Source organism: Anabrus simplex, chromosome 6 (assembly GCF_040414725.1).
Source record: "Anabrus simplex isolate iqAnaSimp1 chromosome 6, ASM4041472v1, whole genome shotgun sequence".
Classification (NCBI taxonomy): Eukaryota; Metazoa; Arthropoda; class Insecta; order Orthoptera; family Tettigoniidae; genus Anabrus; species Anabrus simplex.
In genome coordinates, this window is record NC_090270.1 from 149,596,546 (window position 1) to 149,614,006 (window position 17,461).

The following is a 17,461-nucleotide window of genomic DNA, read 5'->3' on the forward strand; positions in this document are numbered from 1 at the left end:
GTTCAGTTTATTACAGAAATATTAACTTTACGAACAAATACTGATATTTTCAACGTGATTGTATTTCATATAATGAAGACATTAATTTTAATACGGGAAATAGGTTGAAAATCATTATTTGTTTTTATATAAAATCATAGAAAACTTATATATGGCTAGGAAAAGTAATTACAAGTAATGAAAATCATTTTATTTTCCGTATTGAAAGAATCTCAATAATAATTTAAGAGAATTTATTGGACTCCAACCTATTCAATACATTACAGGATGTTAACATTTTTAGTTAAACATCGTTAAAATGGAGACATGTTTCGCCCTCCATGTGGGGCATCATCAGTCATATCAAAGCACCTCAAAATTAAACCAGACGTCTGGTTGGAAATTATGAACATAATATGTAAGAAATAATACATTAAAAACACGTACAAAGTCCTATCCTAAACGAAATATCAATAGACTAGTTACACATAGTAAAATACGTTAGTGGTTTCCTAATATTAAAATGAGGCCATCATATGCACAGTATAAAAATGGAAGTAATCAAAGTCCATATGATATTGAGTTCGATGGTAGTTCTACGTAGTATATACAAATGTTGGCAAAATAAAAACACAATTTATAATTACTGTACACTTATTTATAATTGTTAAAATTGATGAGGTAAAACATTCCAATTTGTCTATTTGTAATTTGGCTCCAACCAAAATAATTCGCACTAGGATTCATGAGGTAGTCAACTCCGTTGGTCACTCTCTATTTGAATGGAGTGCACAGTGCAAGTGAACAGCTTTTGTTGATTATAACCTGAGGTTGTGCTAAGACAGAGTTAAAACAACACCGGCTTCAAATGAAGATAGTTAAAAACATCATTAGGTTCTTCCTAGTTGACTAAAGGTTTGCGTATATTTTGTTGTTGAAGTGTGGGAAAGTTAGTTGTTGGTTGAATGGGCAACGGTCGAAAATGTTGTGCAGTGCAATCGGTGTTTGAGCTGTCCTACATGTGAGGGAAATCTGAAAATGGAGGATTTGTCTTAATTAGTTAAGTGAAATAACGGAAAAAGAGAAGAAAAGGGGAAATCATTGAGAAATGAAAAATGTGAAAGTTAAAAGTTTACCTTGAAACATGTTGAGCTGTTACCTAATTGTTAGGAGGTTTGTGGAGCACTGGCTGTCGCTAATGTCCTACTCCTCGTGTTGTACGTGTGACGTCTTAGAGGAGGGGAGTGGATTTGAGAAGGCGGGGCTGTGGGTATGTGATTGGCGCTTGGGGAGGAGTTGTGTGTATTGGAGGGAGAATAGGGGCGTGACGAGTTGAGCGACTTAGTGAGGGTGCTTGGAGAGCTTGTTTTGAGGACGTTAACAAGTCTTTTGTCTTTCTGATTTAAACTATTGAGTGAAACTATTAATTGTTCGTAAAGAGGGCTTCGGTTGTCTATTGGACCATTTAAATTTTTATTCTTATTATATTTTTGGTCCAAAAAAATGTATAAATTTTCGAACTCGGTCATGAGCCTGCCTTTATCTAGTCCTTTTAAATTTTGGAGATCCTGTTCGATTGTGGTAAAGCTATGTCCGGTGTCTTTCATATGGATGCTCATGGCTGAGTGTTTAATGTGCTTTTGGGCATTGAAATGTTCTGCATGTCTAATTGCAAAGCTTCTACCAGTTTGACCGATATATGAACTGTTACATTCAGCACACTTCAACAACAAAATATACGCAAACCTTTAGTCAACTAGGAAGAACCTAATGATGTTTTTAAATATCTTCATTTGAAGCCGGTGTTGTTTTAACTCTGTCTTAGCACAACCTCAGTTTATAATCAACAAAAGCTGTTCACTTGCACTGTGCACTCCATTCAAATAGAGAGTGACCAACGGAGTTGACTACCTCATGAATCCTAGTGCAAATTATTTTGGTTGGAGCCAAATTACAAATAGACAAATTGGAATGTTTTACCTCATCAATTTTAACAATTATAAATAAGTGTACAGTAATTATAAATTGTGTTTTTATTTTGCCAACATTTGTATATACTACGTAGAACTACCATCGAACTCAATACCATATGGACTTTGATTACTTCCATTTTTATACTGTGCATATGATGGCCTCATTTTAATATTAAGAAACCACTAACATATTTTACTATGTGTAACTAGTCTATTGTTATTTCGTTTAGGATAGGACTTTGTACGTGTTTTTAGTGTATTATTTCTTACATATTATGTTCATAATTTCCAACCAGACGTCTGGTTTAATTTTGAGGTGCTTTGATATGACTGATGATGCCCCACATGGAGGGCGAAACATGTCTCCATTTTAACGATGTTTAACTAAAAATGTTAACATCCTGTAATGTATTGAATAGGTTGGAGTCCAATAAATTCTCTTATATTATTATTAGGAAAAGTAAGCCTTGAACACAACGGACGTTGGAATAAATCATTAAAATTGTAATTAATGAAGTAAATTTGAGATATTTGTTATATTAGAAGTATCATCGAGTCAGTGTTCTGTCAAGCGGGTTTGAGATTTTCACCTACAGAGGCCTGTAGTTTATCAAAAGACATATGCGCAGCAGGGGAAGGGGGAAATGAATCAGACGGTGACAGTGGCGTCCTACCTGGCAGTCAACCCTCAATTATAATGTTATTTATATTGCAGCTGGTCCCACAGTGTACGGGTAGCGTACCTACCTCTTACCGGGAGGCCACGGGTTCCCGGCCAAGTCAGCGATTTTTACCTAGTTATGAGGGCTGGCTCGAGGTTCACTCACTCTACGTGATAACAATTGAGGAGCCATCTGACGTTGGGGCGGTGGGCCTGGTCTAGAAAGTCAAGTATAACGGTCGAGAGGATTCGTCGTGCAGAACACACGATACCTTGTAATCTGCAGGCCTTCGGTCTGAACAGCGGTCGCTTGGTAGGCAAGGCCCTTCCGGGCTGTTGCACCATGGGGTTTGGTTTTTGTTGACTTTACGTCTCACTAAACTACTTGCGGTTTATGGACACACAGAGGTGCCAGAAATGTTTTCCGCAGGAGTTTCTTAATGTGCCAGTAAAACTACCGACACGAGGCTGACGTATTTAAGCAGCTTCAAAAACCACCGGACTGAGCCAAGATCGAACCCGCCAACTAAAGCTAAGAAGGCCAGCGCTCTACAGCCCGAGCTACGCAACCCGGCTAGAGTCATTCCTGAAATGGTATCACAATTTTAATAGATACAATTAAGGAAAATATGTATTTTAATGATATGATATATGGCATGAATTCTTATTTTAAATCAGGAATGGTAATTTAAAAAATGATTCTTATGAAAATAGTTTAGAATGAAAGAGCTATGTTTGTTTTATAGTAATTTTGAACATAAAAACGTAGTTTTTGGAGTAAGATTTTAAGGAATCTGTTGTCATATTATTCTTGTTCTTACATCCAAAAAATTAAATCAGTTATTAACTCTGCCGTTTGTATTATTTATTTATTTATTTATTTATTTATTTATTTATTTATTTATTTATTTACTCCTTTATTCATTTACGTATGTATCGCACAGCAATATGAACGAATAGTTTGCATTTACGACTATTTACATGCCATATTGTGCTGATCCATTCCACAGCTACATGTGTTGCCGGGTAGAAATCCAACAAGCCTCTTTGGTATGCTCTTGTCTTGAATTAGGACACAATATTCCGAGTAGAATATATGGGAGCACCACAGTCACACTGACGAGATGGAACTTAGCCCCATTTACAGTAAAAGGAGATTTGGCGTGGACTTCATGGTAGTCCGAATCCTATAAAGAACAGTTAAAGCTTTCTTTCGTAGATCAAAACTATATGTAGGCCTGTTCTTCTTTTACGTAAGACCAAATCTGAAACCTATGTTCGACCTACATTTTCCTCTATTCTGGACATTTGCTTTAAAATGGCTCTCTGTTGATATCTGGGCATAACTGGTTGGCGTATATTTAGACTTAGCCTGTTCCTGTTGAGATCAACAATATCTTAACTCCAGTTTTCCTAAGATTTCTTGTATTTTCGAATCAGGCCAAATTTCCTGTGCAGATGAGAAGGAATGATGTTACTGAGAATTGGAAGCCAATACTTGGGAATCGATCTGGTTAGGCCATTGATTAGTCTCACAAAATTCATAAGCTGGGTGTTGACTAACTTAATATGAAGACTGTTCAACAAAACTGGCTCAAAATATTCAGCCGTAGGGAAGAACAGAACTACAGCAGAAAACTGCATAGTTGCTGGCAAAACACACTAAGTTGTATCAAATTAGGAGTGGATCTCATTTCTCCACATAGTGCTCCTCCAGAGGTAACTTGGATTATACTTACAAAACTGAACCGAACCTCAGAACTTGATACAATATTTACTTTAATAATTCAAAAGTAGATATATTTATACTTATCATTTTCATTTCTCTCATTTCCTAATTGTGCATACGCTACTCCTATGCAGCTGATGAATGTGTCTTGTCTTTTCTTTCAAGACGTTTATTGGCGCCCCAAAGCAACCCTTTGGTGGTGCTTGGTCTAGTTTCGGGAAGACAGCGGTCGGGATGTCATATTACGTACAGTCATAACATCTGCCTGGTGTGAATGGGGAAAAAAAAAAAAACATTCTTTAGGGCTGCTGAGGGTAGGGTTCTTAACGACATCTTCCGAGTGAATGTTTACGGCTATATGAAGCATATCACGTAGTCAACTCACTTGTATGTGGAATACACATCTACTGTTAACAATTAGCGTTTAGTGGGAGTTCGTAAAGTTCAACATTTCTAAGACTTGTAGCAGCAATCAAGTTCTGGGTTTCTAATTTCCTTTCTTATTTTCTTATAAAACCTAAGTAGACTTCCTGTTTACTGTTGAAATTATTTTCTTAACACATTTTTTTCAGTGAATTAACATAGCTAGTTTTCAGAATTTGTTTCATCGGGTAATATAGCATGTTCTGAGCGTTTCCACAGATATATGAACGTTCTACACAAAGAGGGATCTGACATTTTATTATTCAGCTTAGGTAATAGGAGATAATCATTTACATACTTGGTCGATCTAGCAAGCAATTTATTTGCTTTCAGCTCCTCTGATAAACTCCACCTCTCAGAAGAGGATTAAGATGAGAAAGGTTCTTGGTGTTGGGGAGTACCTATACTACATGGAACCCACTACCTGGCTCAATGCTCGCAACATATGTGCAGAACGAGAAATGCATCTCGCAGTCCCCAACTCGGCCAAAGAGGCAGCAACTCTGGCAGCCATCATGAATGAAGAGCCACCGAAGGATGATCACTACCTCCACAACACCGCACACATCGGTTTCAACGATTTGGAAACGGAGGGAGTATATGTGACTGTGACAGGTAATTTGAGTTTCTAGTCCGTGTCACTTTCAGTCGGTCGTTGGTTCGCTGCTCAACAAACTTACTGGAATCAAGTGGATTTTAGTACGCTTTAGGGCCTTAGAGTACAGAATTGGGAGAACAAGGAAGTATTGACACTTTCACATTCGGGATGTAACGTTCAGTTATTGTTTTAAAAGTTAATTATTATTTCCCACCAGAGCAGATAAATTCAGGAGAGAGTTAATATGTATGTATATCCAATCTTCTCCCATTTGTGTACTGTGTCATTAGAGATGAACTTGTGTAGCGAGTTTTTACGACCGGATGCACTTCCTGACGTCAACCCCATCAAAGGAGTCAATGAAAAGAATTGAATGACTTGGCATATTATAGTAGGTCGGGAAGGGTAAAACCCGGTGCCGGCACATAGCCTACACCTGCCGAATAGCACCAACCTTTCTGCTCAAAGGTTAACGTCCCCGCCCGATAGACGAATCTCCATCAACTGCGCCATATACCATCGCCCAATATGACACTGCGGAGTGCTTTGGAAATAAACCCAAGCTTTTTCCAAGCAGCCGGCCCCGTGATGTAGGGGCAGCGTGCCTGCCTCTTACCCAGATGCTCTGGGTTCGATTCTCGGCCAGGACAGGGATTTTTACCTGGTCCTGAGGGCTGGTTCGAGGTCCACTCAGCCTACGTGATTAGGGCTGAGAACCTTTCTGACGGTGAGCTGGAGGTCCCGGTCTCGAAAGCCAAGAATAACGGCCAAGAGGAATCGTCGTGCTGACCACACGACACCTCGCAATCTGCAGGCCTTCGGGCTGAGCAGCGGTCGCTTGGTAGGCCAAGGCCCTTCAAGGGCTGTAGTGCCGTAGGGTTTGGTTTGGTTTTTTTTCCAAGCAATTTAGTGATTAGAAATTATACACCTCCATCTCTCATGCTTTGCCGGCCAACATTCTGATGGTAAGCATGTTTTCGACCAACGGGTCTCGAACCGGCCAAGCACGGTGTCATATCAAATAGACTTGACGCCTTAAGGATCACTGCTACGAAGAGGGCTGATAACAGTGTTATTAGTATTTCATTATGTATACTGAACCCTTTTAGGTCCATCGTGGGTTCAATATACATACATATATAAGTTATATTTCCTCTGAATTCCATTTGATATTTCCGGAATGGTAGGCATTACTGGGCAGCCTCGCAATGTATACCTGCCTTTAACCTGGAGTGCCTGGGTTCAATTCCTGATCAACCTAGGAATTCTAATTCTTGAAGTATTGCTGGAACACGGATCACTTAGCCGGGCGAGACCAACTAAGGCGCTGTTCGAAACGAGAGGAAGTAGACTATGTTTTGGAAACGAAACAGTTTATTGAGTTTGATGTCACGCTGACATCTTGTCACTCCAATACTTGAAGGTCATTTGGCTAGCCCTCAGTCGTCTTGGCAGGTCAGCATCTTAATGTCTTAATGGCCTATGAGTCATGATTCTTTATTGGTGGTGATCACAGTTTCAAAGGGAAGTAGAAGTAGGGAACTATCTTCTCTTCGCTTTACTCAGAAGGGTAAAGAAGCGGATGGCACTTCGAAGAATGAAGGTATTGCACAAAAGAGTAAGAAGGGTCAGAATGACACGAAAATTGAAGACTCCTAGGTATCGCAAATCTAACGTCGACAATTTCGGAAGAGAAAAAATCTTCTCTAGTGGCGGTCATGTAGAAAATTTAAAATTAAAGAGCCATACATAGTTTAATAGGAAACAATGCCTGACTCATACCAGAGAAATATTCTACCAGCCTCCACGCGCAGAAAGAAAGCCTGCACTATCTTCTGAGCTGATGGGAAAATGTTCACCATCAACTGAATAAAAATGTGTCTAATACCAGATGATGAATATTCTATGAGGACTTTCTACCTTTGAGGAACAGTGATTCTTATCCTGGGAATGGAATTTCACTCTAATAAGACAAGATCAACAGAGAAGAATTTCTGAGGCCTGGGTGTATGATAACAGAGAAATACCCTGAATACCATCACCAACGAGATTTAATTCCTTTAAACTTCCAGTAAAAATGAACATTTTGAATACATCATGTAGTGATGACAAATATTGTCAACAAAAATATTCCAGAGATAAAAGAACGGCACATTTACAGGTACCTCAAATTGACGTTGGCCTAGTAATGGTTTATTTGGATTGTGAATTGTGGGGATTACGATTCAGGGCATTTGAGACATTTCTGGGTTGCACTTCACCTATAACTTTTTTCCAAAACCATTTTTCAGACGTGTATAAATTATACTGTATTTACTGACCATTTTCTTAATACCTATTCGCTATGCCTGTGTATGGTAAAATGCCTATTAAACTTCACTATGTACATGACAGAAATTTCAATTGGAATGCTTACATATTAATGACTTTGTTACATTATTCAATGCAATTGTTATTAGCGTAGGTACTGTTTTACACACAATCCAGATTAGCAGATTTTTATCCCACTGCCAGGAGCTTACATTGTCGCGAAGTGCAGGGACTGAGATTAAGGTAGAAATAAAGATTTCTGTCAAGGGTGAGAACGAGGTAATCCTAGGAACAAGACGGTATCTCATTCAGTCATTCGTGTTTGTTATATATAGGGAGGTAAGAAAGGCAATACAGCGTTATTATAAATTCCAACATTGACTCAGACGAAAGAAAATGATGTGCGAGTTCATCGGAGGAATTCATGTAATCACAATATTTTCATATTATTTTATTTGAAAGTAAATAGTAGCTTTCATCTTATGTTTTCCGTCTCAAGAATGAGGAGGCATCCAGGAAATAAAAGAGTTTTTTGAAAGTGTCCCCACATGAGTACTGCTTCACTCCAAAATTTAAGTTAGTCACGTTGGACCGTTCTCTTGCCTTTAGAACATATTGCAAAAACACCAAGCTGAAGGTATAGGCTAGAAATAATATCCTGCGGAAGTTAAGTATGAACTGGGGTGCCAAGGCACAAGTCATTATAATCACAACCTCTTTATTTTTCTTTGCTAGTTGCTTTACGTCGCACCGACACAGATAAGTCTTATCACGACGATGGGACAGGGAAGGGCTAGGACTGGGAAGGAAGTGGCCGTGGGTTTAATTAAGGTACAGCCCCAGCATTTGCCAGGTTTGAAAATGGGAAACCACGGAAAACCATCTTCAGGGCTACCGGCAGTGGGGTTCGAATCCACTTCTCCCGAATGCAAGCTGACATCTACATGACCAAGCCATACGATCACTTGCTGGGTCTCTTTGGGTGTCGTATTGCAATGGCAGTGCATACAAACAAATACTTACCAAACACATATACTGTACTAAAAAATGCCCGCACTTAGGCGCTATCTTGATGAGCATTAGTTTTTAACGCAGCGTATGTGGAGTGGGCACAGTGATGGGATCTTGTTCAGAAATTGCCATTTACTTTTAAAGTTCTGGCTTCATTTTCAAACTCCAGATCCATAACACTTATTATAAGTTCTTGCGTTCTTGGTTGCTGAATTCTTCAAGGTCCTTTGGCGATGTCCTCCCCATAGCACCCGTGTCAGCACCATAGAACCACGTCTTGCAGTCATTCAAATGGCACGACATATTCTGTAGAGGTTCCCTCGACGGACGTTCCCAATCCCAATATTCTTGACGACGGATTGTAGGCTACTCATTCGAAAATTGCAACGTGAGGTTGAAAGTTCCCAAAATTCAACCAGAACTGATAAGTTCGTTATGTCTATTACAAGTTCATTCGCAAGAAGTAAAATACTGTCTTGCTGACGTTTCTATTGAAGATAATTTTTCAGGTGAAAATAAATAAAGTTAGAATGTTGACTTAAAATCGAATCAGCGATCACTTGTCGCGCCAGAAGTCCAATACATTTTTGAGAATTAGTCAGTACTTACAGGGTAATATTATTACAATGTATTCACACATGTAAACACTGATTCTGACTGTAAAAGTTCCATCACGAAGAAAGCAGTTAATCAGAATTAACGATAAAAGATGTCCCAATGAAGTATTTATATTAATATCACTTCAAGTTAAATGGTTGTAGAGAGTCAAATATATTTGCAATGTGGAATAAGCTAAGTCTACTCTACACGAAGATTGTATTCAAGTACTATTCCAACCAAAATCACTATGTCTCATAACACGATAACTTTTATCAAAGTGTTTATTAGGTATTATATAGCTTAATGTTAAAGTACTATTTTCAATGAAGAAAATAACTGAGTCCGTAGTAATGTTTCACGCAGAAGATAATTAACTTACATCCTAAGGCAGAACTTCGTATCAGGTCCAACAGCTGACCAGCATGATATAGCTGTGGATCGTAGCCTGGATAATGTGATACGGAGCCAGCTTAAATAGCTGGGAACTGCAGCCAGCGAGGTACGTCATCCCGATTGCATCAGATTTTTAATAATTTAATAACTTCTAGAGTAATGTTGCTATTGTCATCAAACTTCGAGTTTTATAGACTTTATAGAGGCGCACGCTTTGGCGTTGTCTACTTCCTCGAATTTAAATTATTAATGAAGATATAAAATAGGTTAGATTATCAGCTGATCCTAGGTGACGTGTTCCAACCTTGGCCGGAAGCGGGAAGACCTCCATCATAAGCTCCACGTCGACCTGAATAGAACACTGACGTGTAGTCAAGCGGTGAAATACTGTCGAAACCGGTTACAACGACTTCGAAAGGACCGTCAATTAACGAACGTTATTTGCGATAGTCGTACAAGCCGGTCTTTTTCTTCCTTTTTGCTAAAAACCGTAAGTGTTAGCCTGCACACTTGCACGATTAATGAACAGAATAAAGTTCAAACTTAAAACAAATGTAAGTGAAATAAGTACTATATTTGCAGTACAGTATTTGTGGACTGTGACTGAGAGGACTTTTTCTTGTAATGTTTAAACAGCACGCACAACAACAATATGCAAGAAAAGTGTGGAATAAAATAGCGACAATGGTAAACTTATCAATAATGTCGCGTACGGTGTCGGTTAATAAATGGGAAGTTCACTTTGTCCTTCAAAATCGAAGAAATCGTTGAGTACGATACACCGAATTCCTTGGCGATGCTAACGTTTGTTTTCCTATCTTCTACTTGCCATATTGTGTGTGATTTTTCTTTATTAAACACTTTACATGTCTTTTGCGACATACTCACAGCGATACTTGTGTTGACTATTTAACAGACTGATTTGAAATCTACCCTTCACTGAAAATAAGAATTTGAAAATAAGCTTCGCATTATTGTCAGCAATTTCCAAATACGTAACAAAAATACCAATATTCGACGTTATACCCGATACATTTCTCCGAAATTGTGATAAACGTACGTCATTTTATTTACTTCTTTATTTATTTATTTATTTCTGACTTACATTTGTGGTGAAGTTAGGGCTGACGGCCCTCTCTTACACTTAACCACTATAAACAATAAATTTTAAAATTATAAACATAAAAGTAATACATAGAAATTCTACAAAGGAATAATACTACGGACAGATAATTATAAGAATAAGTTACATATCAGTACGGCAATTAGTGTGACAATACTGATAATAATACTAAAAATAGGAACTATAGTAATAAGAATAATGAGTGAATAGATGAAGAAAATCTATTAACACAACATACATACAATGACTCACTCAACTCAGTTCTATGTTCCCAGAAAAAACTTCCGGCAGGAAGATTTGAATTTATAAGAGGAAGAAAGGTGCCGAATGTCCATTGGGAGTATATTCAAGTGCCTCGATGCAGTAACTAAAAATGAATTTGTGTAGGAATTCGTTCGATTTAGTGGAATTTCTAGTAGGGAACCAGAACGGGTACTAATTCCATGGAATGAGGAAAGGAAACGGAAATTAGAGTATAGATAAGTAGAAGGATTCGTCGAGAGCACTTGGTAAACAAGTGTCATTAGGTGAAAATTCTTTCGTTCATTAATGCGTAGTCATCCCATTGTTTTGAAGTATGGTGTAACATGAGCGTCATGTCGCAGTTGAAAGGCATATCGTATACATGAGTTTTGTGCTCGTTGAAGTCTCTAAGCTTGTTCAACATTTAGATTGACTAGGACCGTATCATGCCTTTGCTGGCAGGACCTAGTGTTTACACCGCATTATGTATTCTGGTATAGGCTAGAGCAATTTTGTTACTTTCATAGATCTGTCTCTGTCTTATCCTTGGCTTTGACAATATGAAAGTGACTGAGGTATGAGCGATGCTAGTAATGCCAATCAATATGCAGCCAGTCCCTGTTATGAATGGTGTGGAAATGTTACTCATAGGATCGGTTGATGCATTTCAGTGGGCTTCGCAGACTTATATGTAATAGCAACTCTGGCTCGGTGAGGAAAGCAACGGTAAACTACCTCACTTCTCATTTCCCTAGTACGCCTCTTCAGTGATGCCTAGGCCATCTGTGACAGCTGATGGCAGAGCTGTTGAGGATCCCACCAGCGGAAGCGCTGACGGACTAAACAAACGTACATAGTACCGTATCACAGTAGTCTGTAATTGGGAATAGTAGTGCTTGGATTCATTTTAATTTAAGTTTTTGAGGAAAAGAAATCTTGTGACGTATCAAGGGATATAGAGCTGCATGAACCTTTCTGCATACTTTTGTTACGTGTTCATTCCCGGTCAGATTCTCATTGATGGAGATTCAATGATTAGTTACATTTTTAAGGTACGGTACAGCATTGCCATTGATTGTGATTGGAGGAGTGTTGATATTGCTTATTACATGTAATAATTTAGAGTTTCCCATGATAATACTTTGTGTTTAACGAGGTTTTAGGATTAAGTGGTTGTTTTTAGAATAGGCGGTAAGCTTACGATATGTCGTAATAAGTGACGTCGTACTAGGAGATTTTTTAAATACACAGTGTATAAATTATTTAGACGGGATCACGTTTTCGACGTTATATCCAAAGCATCGTTAAAAGCAATGTCGTAATAAGCAATTTCCACTGTACTTCGTAACTTTAACATTATGATTGCTGTACCGACATTTCGGGTACAATATCAACTCTAGAGTTATATTACTGTAAATAACGAGGTGTCATCCTTTTATCAGAAGAAATAACATAAAATCATGGCTTGCCATGCGGTGGATGGCGAGCCATAATTTAATGGCACTGAATAGGGTGTGGAGGGAAGTTCTACGCTCTAAGACCGAACTGAAGGAGTATAGAACCACGAAGATGAGCACTGCTGCAGCGATACATTACGGACGCCCTGATTAACATTGACCTTGTTCTCCCCGTAGATATACTAGACTTAACTAAAGTTGGCGTCTGACAGGTAAGGTCGGAGGGAGGAGCACTGCACGTGCCATTTCACGATGTTGCCACATTCCAGCATTCCTTTCCACATACTCTTACCCCTCGCTTCCGGCTCACTTGTTCCCTCCTTCATTCTGACCGCTGTGATCTGTTGTAGACTACCTGGTCAGGCGGTGTCGTCCCATTTGCGATCACTCTTATACAAACAATCAGGTTCTTATCAGTGACAGTGACAGGTTTGGCAACTCCCAGCAAGACGAGCTGCCCTGAAGTTTTATCTCCATGGCAACCGCAGTCGCCCCACCCTCGTTTCCATGGCAACCACACAGCCACTCCCTTTATCCCGCCTCAGCAGGCAGTAAACGGACCTCCCTCTAAGAAATGTCAGACGCCAACTCTTACTATTAACAGTATAGTTACACACATTTGGAGCACGTTGAGGACGGTAAGTCTGTGAGTCAATGTCAAACACAAACAAAATGTCATTCGGTGATTTTTCAGCGTTTTTTGATTCGTGTTCCTAATTATGATTATAATTGGGGATGAAACAGATCTTAGTGTAGGTCAGTAGGGAAATTACGGACATCTACCTAGAGAAAAATCTTTTTAAAAAAATCCTTCCTAGAGATAAAGCCCTGAAAGTGCTGACCTAATCTAATTAAATGACTCCTTAATCGGGGACTAAATTTTCAATAATATCAAGTGTATCCCCTTTTAAATGAATTTATCTTTCTCTTCCAGGACAGAAATTAGAAGAAAGTGGTTATGCCAAATGGTGTCCTGGAAACCCAAACCTTAACTTTCATGAGGACTGCGGAGGTATAGACAGAGATGGATTACTACATGATGTTGGCTGTTCTCATTTACTACCTTTCTTTTGTGAGAAACCATGAAGAGAATAATTGTAAACAACTGCTGATGTATTCCGTGTAACACAATATAGTATTTTTATCATTCGCAACTTGTTTTATACAAATAATAAAAAGAGGGAAACGATGTGAATGAATGCTGCTTATTGATTTGTTTTTGTCCTGCACATTCTATGGTAAATAAAGAATAGTCAATATCCCAGGTGTACAGTATTAATCATTACCTTATGAAACATTGATAAATGCGATATAAGAAATTCAGCCACAATATCCTCTTCGTGTTGTCACATTCATTTCATCACACCTACAGCACGTGCACTTGCCTTTTCGTAAATTCATCACAGCAGCGTACTGGATCTTCTTCAGGACGTAACTGTATTAACCTGATGAAGCCGACAGCTGAGAATTTGTCAGGCTGCTGGCCACACTGATTAAATGGAAAACTGGAACATTAGGTATTTTAGAGCTGAAAATCTTGTTTTCTCAATAGGTTACAGCCAGAGCATAACATAACAAAATTTCTTCTATTAACATTACTAACTTATTTAATTTTGTGGTTATCATTAGCTTTACCGTCGCTGTAAGACCTGTCTGTGTCAGTGCGACGTAAAGCTACTAGCAAAAGGTATTAGCTTAATAGTCAAACGTAATAAAAATTGGAGCCCCAGATTATCTCAAGGCAGCCTAATTTTTGAGCTCACGTTGTATTATTACAGACAATTAACCCTCTCCTTATGTCAGCCCAGTTTTGATGTGAACAAAATATAAGAGAAGAAGCCTTCTCCTACCCATAACTCAAATAATATAATCCCTGCATTCTTCAAATAATAATAATAATAATAATAATAATAATAATAATAATAATAATAATAATAATAGTATCACTGGGCGCGCAGCTGTGAGCTTGAATCCGGGAGATGGTAGGTTCTTCCATTTTTACATATTCGTAGAACTCTGTTGCCTGGGAGTGTCATGTAAAGGTAGTGAAATATATATTTTTGCTAGTATTAAACGTAGTACCCACACATCCAAATTTTTTGGCGATGCAACAATCGGAAAGTGCTATGATCGGTAAGGTAGTGGCCGTTGCATTAATTAACGTATAGGCCAACCATTTGGCTGGTATGAAAACGGGAAACCATGGAAAACACCTTCAGGGCTGCCGATAGTGGGATTTGAACCCATCATCTCCCGAATGGAAACTCCTCACAGCTACGCAACTCTACCCGCACGGCCAACGAGCTCGGTCTTCCCATATCTGAGTGAGAGACTAACATTCGCTAGAAAACTGGTCGGTGACAGGTCTGCTATTCGGAAGCAGAGGTAATGTATCCAAGAATACATGATACATCCTGAAAATGCTTGGAATTCAGCACACAACGATGGATATAAATATATAGTGGGCATTTCAAAAGATTCGGCGTTTATTTCGAAGCATCACTTATGCTATTTCTAAAGGATAATCGTTCAGTGTTTTCTCTTTTTAACAATATTTTTATGTTATCGCTTATCAGCGCCTGAATTGTGGCTATTCAAAAGTTGGAAGTTATACCTACATTGAGTTTAAGGAAGCTACGAAACATCCTAAAAAATTGCATGGAAGATTAATTAAATCAAATTTTAATGTTAAGTAGTTACAGAGCATAATGTATTCACTTTATGTAGTTGTATGGTTCGGCATAAAAGCATAAGAGACTGATCCTCGCACTAACAGAAATAAATAAATAAATAAATAAATAAATAAATAAATAAATAAATAAATAAATAAATAAATAAATAAATAAATAAATAAATAAATAAATAAATAAATAAATGCCTGCTCTTTATTTATAAATAAATAACCACCTGCATACGACCACTAAAATTGCACTTGATCATCTTAACTGATAGTGATACCAAGTGTGCCAGACATCATGACAATGCTCATCCGCACGTAGCAGCTTGGTGTTCGTGCAGAACTTGAGATGCTTGACAGGGTGGTACTCAATCGTCCACCAAGCTGTACACACCTTGCACCATCCTGCTTTTACCTCTCCAGGCCACTGAAGATATTCGTTGGAGTTCAACGCTTACGTTTAGGGGAAGAAGTTAAACTGGCCGTGTGCAGGTGGCCATATTGACAGTGAACGGATTTCTATTAACGATACATCAACGTGGTGTCACCATCCGGCTGGAAAGAGACTTATCTCAGATCAATGAAGCTGACTGGGAAGAGAAGAGCATTTATGAATTGTGTATCCCATATATATATAATTTACAACTCGCCTGATGTCGCACCGACACTGATAGGTTGAACCCTTGAACTTACCATTCCATCGTTGGTCGACCACGGCTGCTACAGTAGAACAATCTAGAACTCTTAAATCATGGGTAGTTGCGAGAATAAATTCGGTCACGATCTTAACCAAACGATGGGGTTCAGAAGAGAGCCTAACTACTTGAAATGAGGAGCAAAATGTGCTAACTAACTTTTATTAAATCGAAATAGCACGACAACGTTATTAATTTTATATACATTCTTGAAATTATAAAAATGAATTATTTATTTTTGAATGTTTCAAACACGGTCACATTGCATAGCGTTGTTTTATTTCTTACAATATCGAAGAGTTGCTTCGGAGAAGTGAGTACATTAGTGGACAGCGAAACAGAAAAACTGAAAAAGGGAAGATCTGAAAACCGGGCACCTATTATTCCAAACGAGAACTGAGAGTTAATCCACACGATCCGTGAAAAATCTGACGTTCAACAAGTAGAACGCCTGATTTTCTCTCAATTAAGGTTATCCACCAGTCGAATAGCCTTTACGGATACGGAACACCCGCCGAATGGACCCTTAATCGAACCAAACTGACTATCAGTTGCTTTGGATAAGTTGCGAAATATTATGGGAAAGCATGGTGTTCACTACGAGTTAACAGCATCATTCACAATTGAAATAAAATTCCACCATGTATTTGTCATTCATGACACCCTTAAGTGATAAGGTAATCCCGATGCTAAATGTGCATCACCCAAAACAGCTGTTCGGAAGGAACCAACAACAACATGATCCGTGAGGATCTTACGTTATGTCGTTCTAAAGGAAGAAAACTGCGAAATGCAGGAAACACTTATTCATCATGCATTTAGAAGAAATGCCAAACACTGAAGTTAATTAAAAAGTGGAAAGTCACTTGAAAAGTATTATTATCGAACCGATTTTCAGGTTAGAAATGGTTTTGTTACGCTTAATAAAATTACCAGTCCACATTAAAATATCACAACTTTAAGGAATTCTTTCCCTTGGAAAACAATGCTACCATTACAGATCTATCTATTTATTGTCTGTCCCAACACACTACTTATAAAGTGATTACTTACTTAAATTCAACTACGAAAAAATGAAAGTACGACAAAGATTGAAAATAAAATAGTGTTACTGGCTGACGAATCGAAACCGCATTCGCAACTCAAGTCTCACACTAATACACTGAGTGTCAATATGCACACTATCAAAACGAAACGGACGTCAAAACGACAAACAATTAAGTCCGTAAAATAAATTAACATATCGAAGTCATTAAAGCTCAACACGCACGGAGAATTACAGTAAAAATATTTAATCTCCATCAGGTCGATTTCCAACATTAGGGCAACCCTCATCATAATTTATATTTTACTGTAGGTGCTACCTTCGTCCAGACCACTTCGCAAAAACAAAAGAAACATCTAATCTGAGACTTGAGTTTGTACAGCTGACTTCCCAGACCTATCGTCGGGCTCACTTAAAATCTGTACATCCTAACACTAATCTCTATGTACATGATACCTTCCAAATTCTATCGTCGGGCGTGAACTAGGACGTCCCATCATCAGTAACTCCAAGGATAACATGTGACGTCCTAAATCTATCGTCG

At 38.4% G+C, this 17,461-nt stretch overlaps 1 protein-coding gene across 2 annotated transcripts in view; it reads left to right on the forward strand.

Moving 5' to 3' along the window:
• Positions 1-13,764, forward strand: part of LOC136875588 (hemolymph lipopolysaccharide-binding protein) — a 35,143-nt gene extending 21,379 nt beyond the window's left edge. For both annotated transcript variants that reach the window (XM_067149130.2, XM_068228348.1), the window contains exons 4-5: positions 5,099-5,380; positions 13,435-13,764. In XM_067149130.2, the coding sequence (XP_067005231.2) occupies positions 5,099-5,380; positions 13,435-13,586 (434 nt within the window). In that variant the 3' untranslated portion in view covers positions 13,587-13,764. The remainder of the gene's footprint in view (positions 1-5,098; positions 5,381-13,434) is intronic.
• The last annotated feature ends 3,697 nt before the right edge of the window (positions 13,765-17,461 follow it).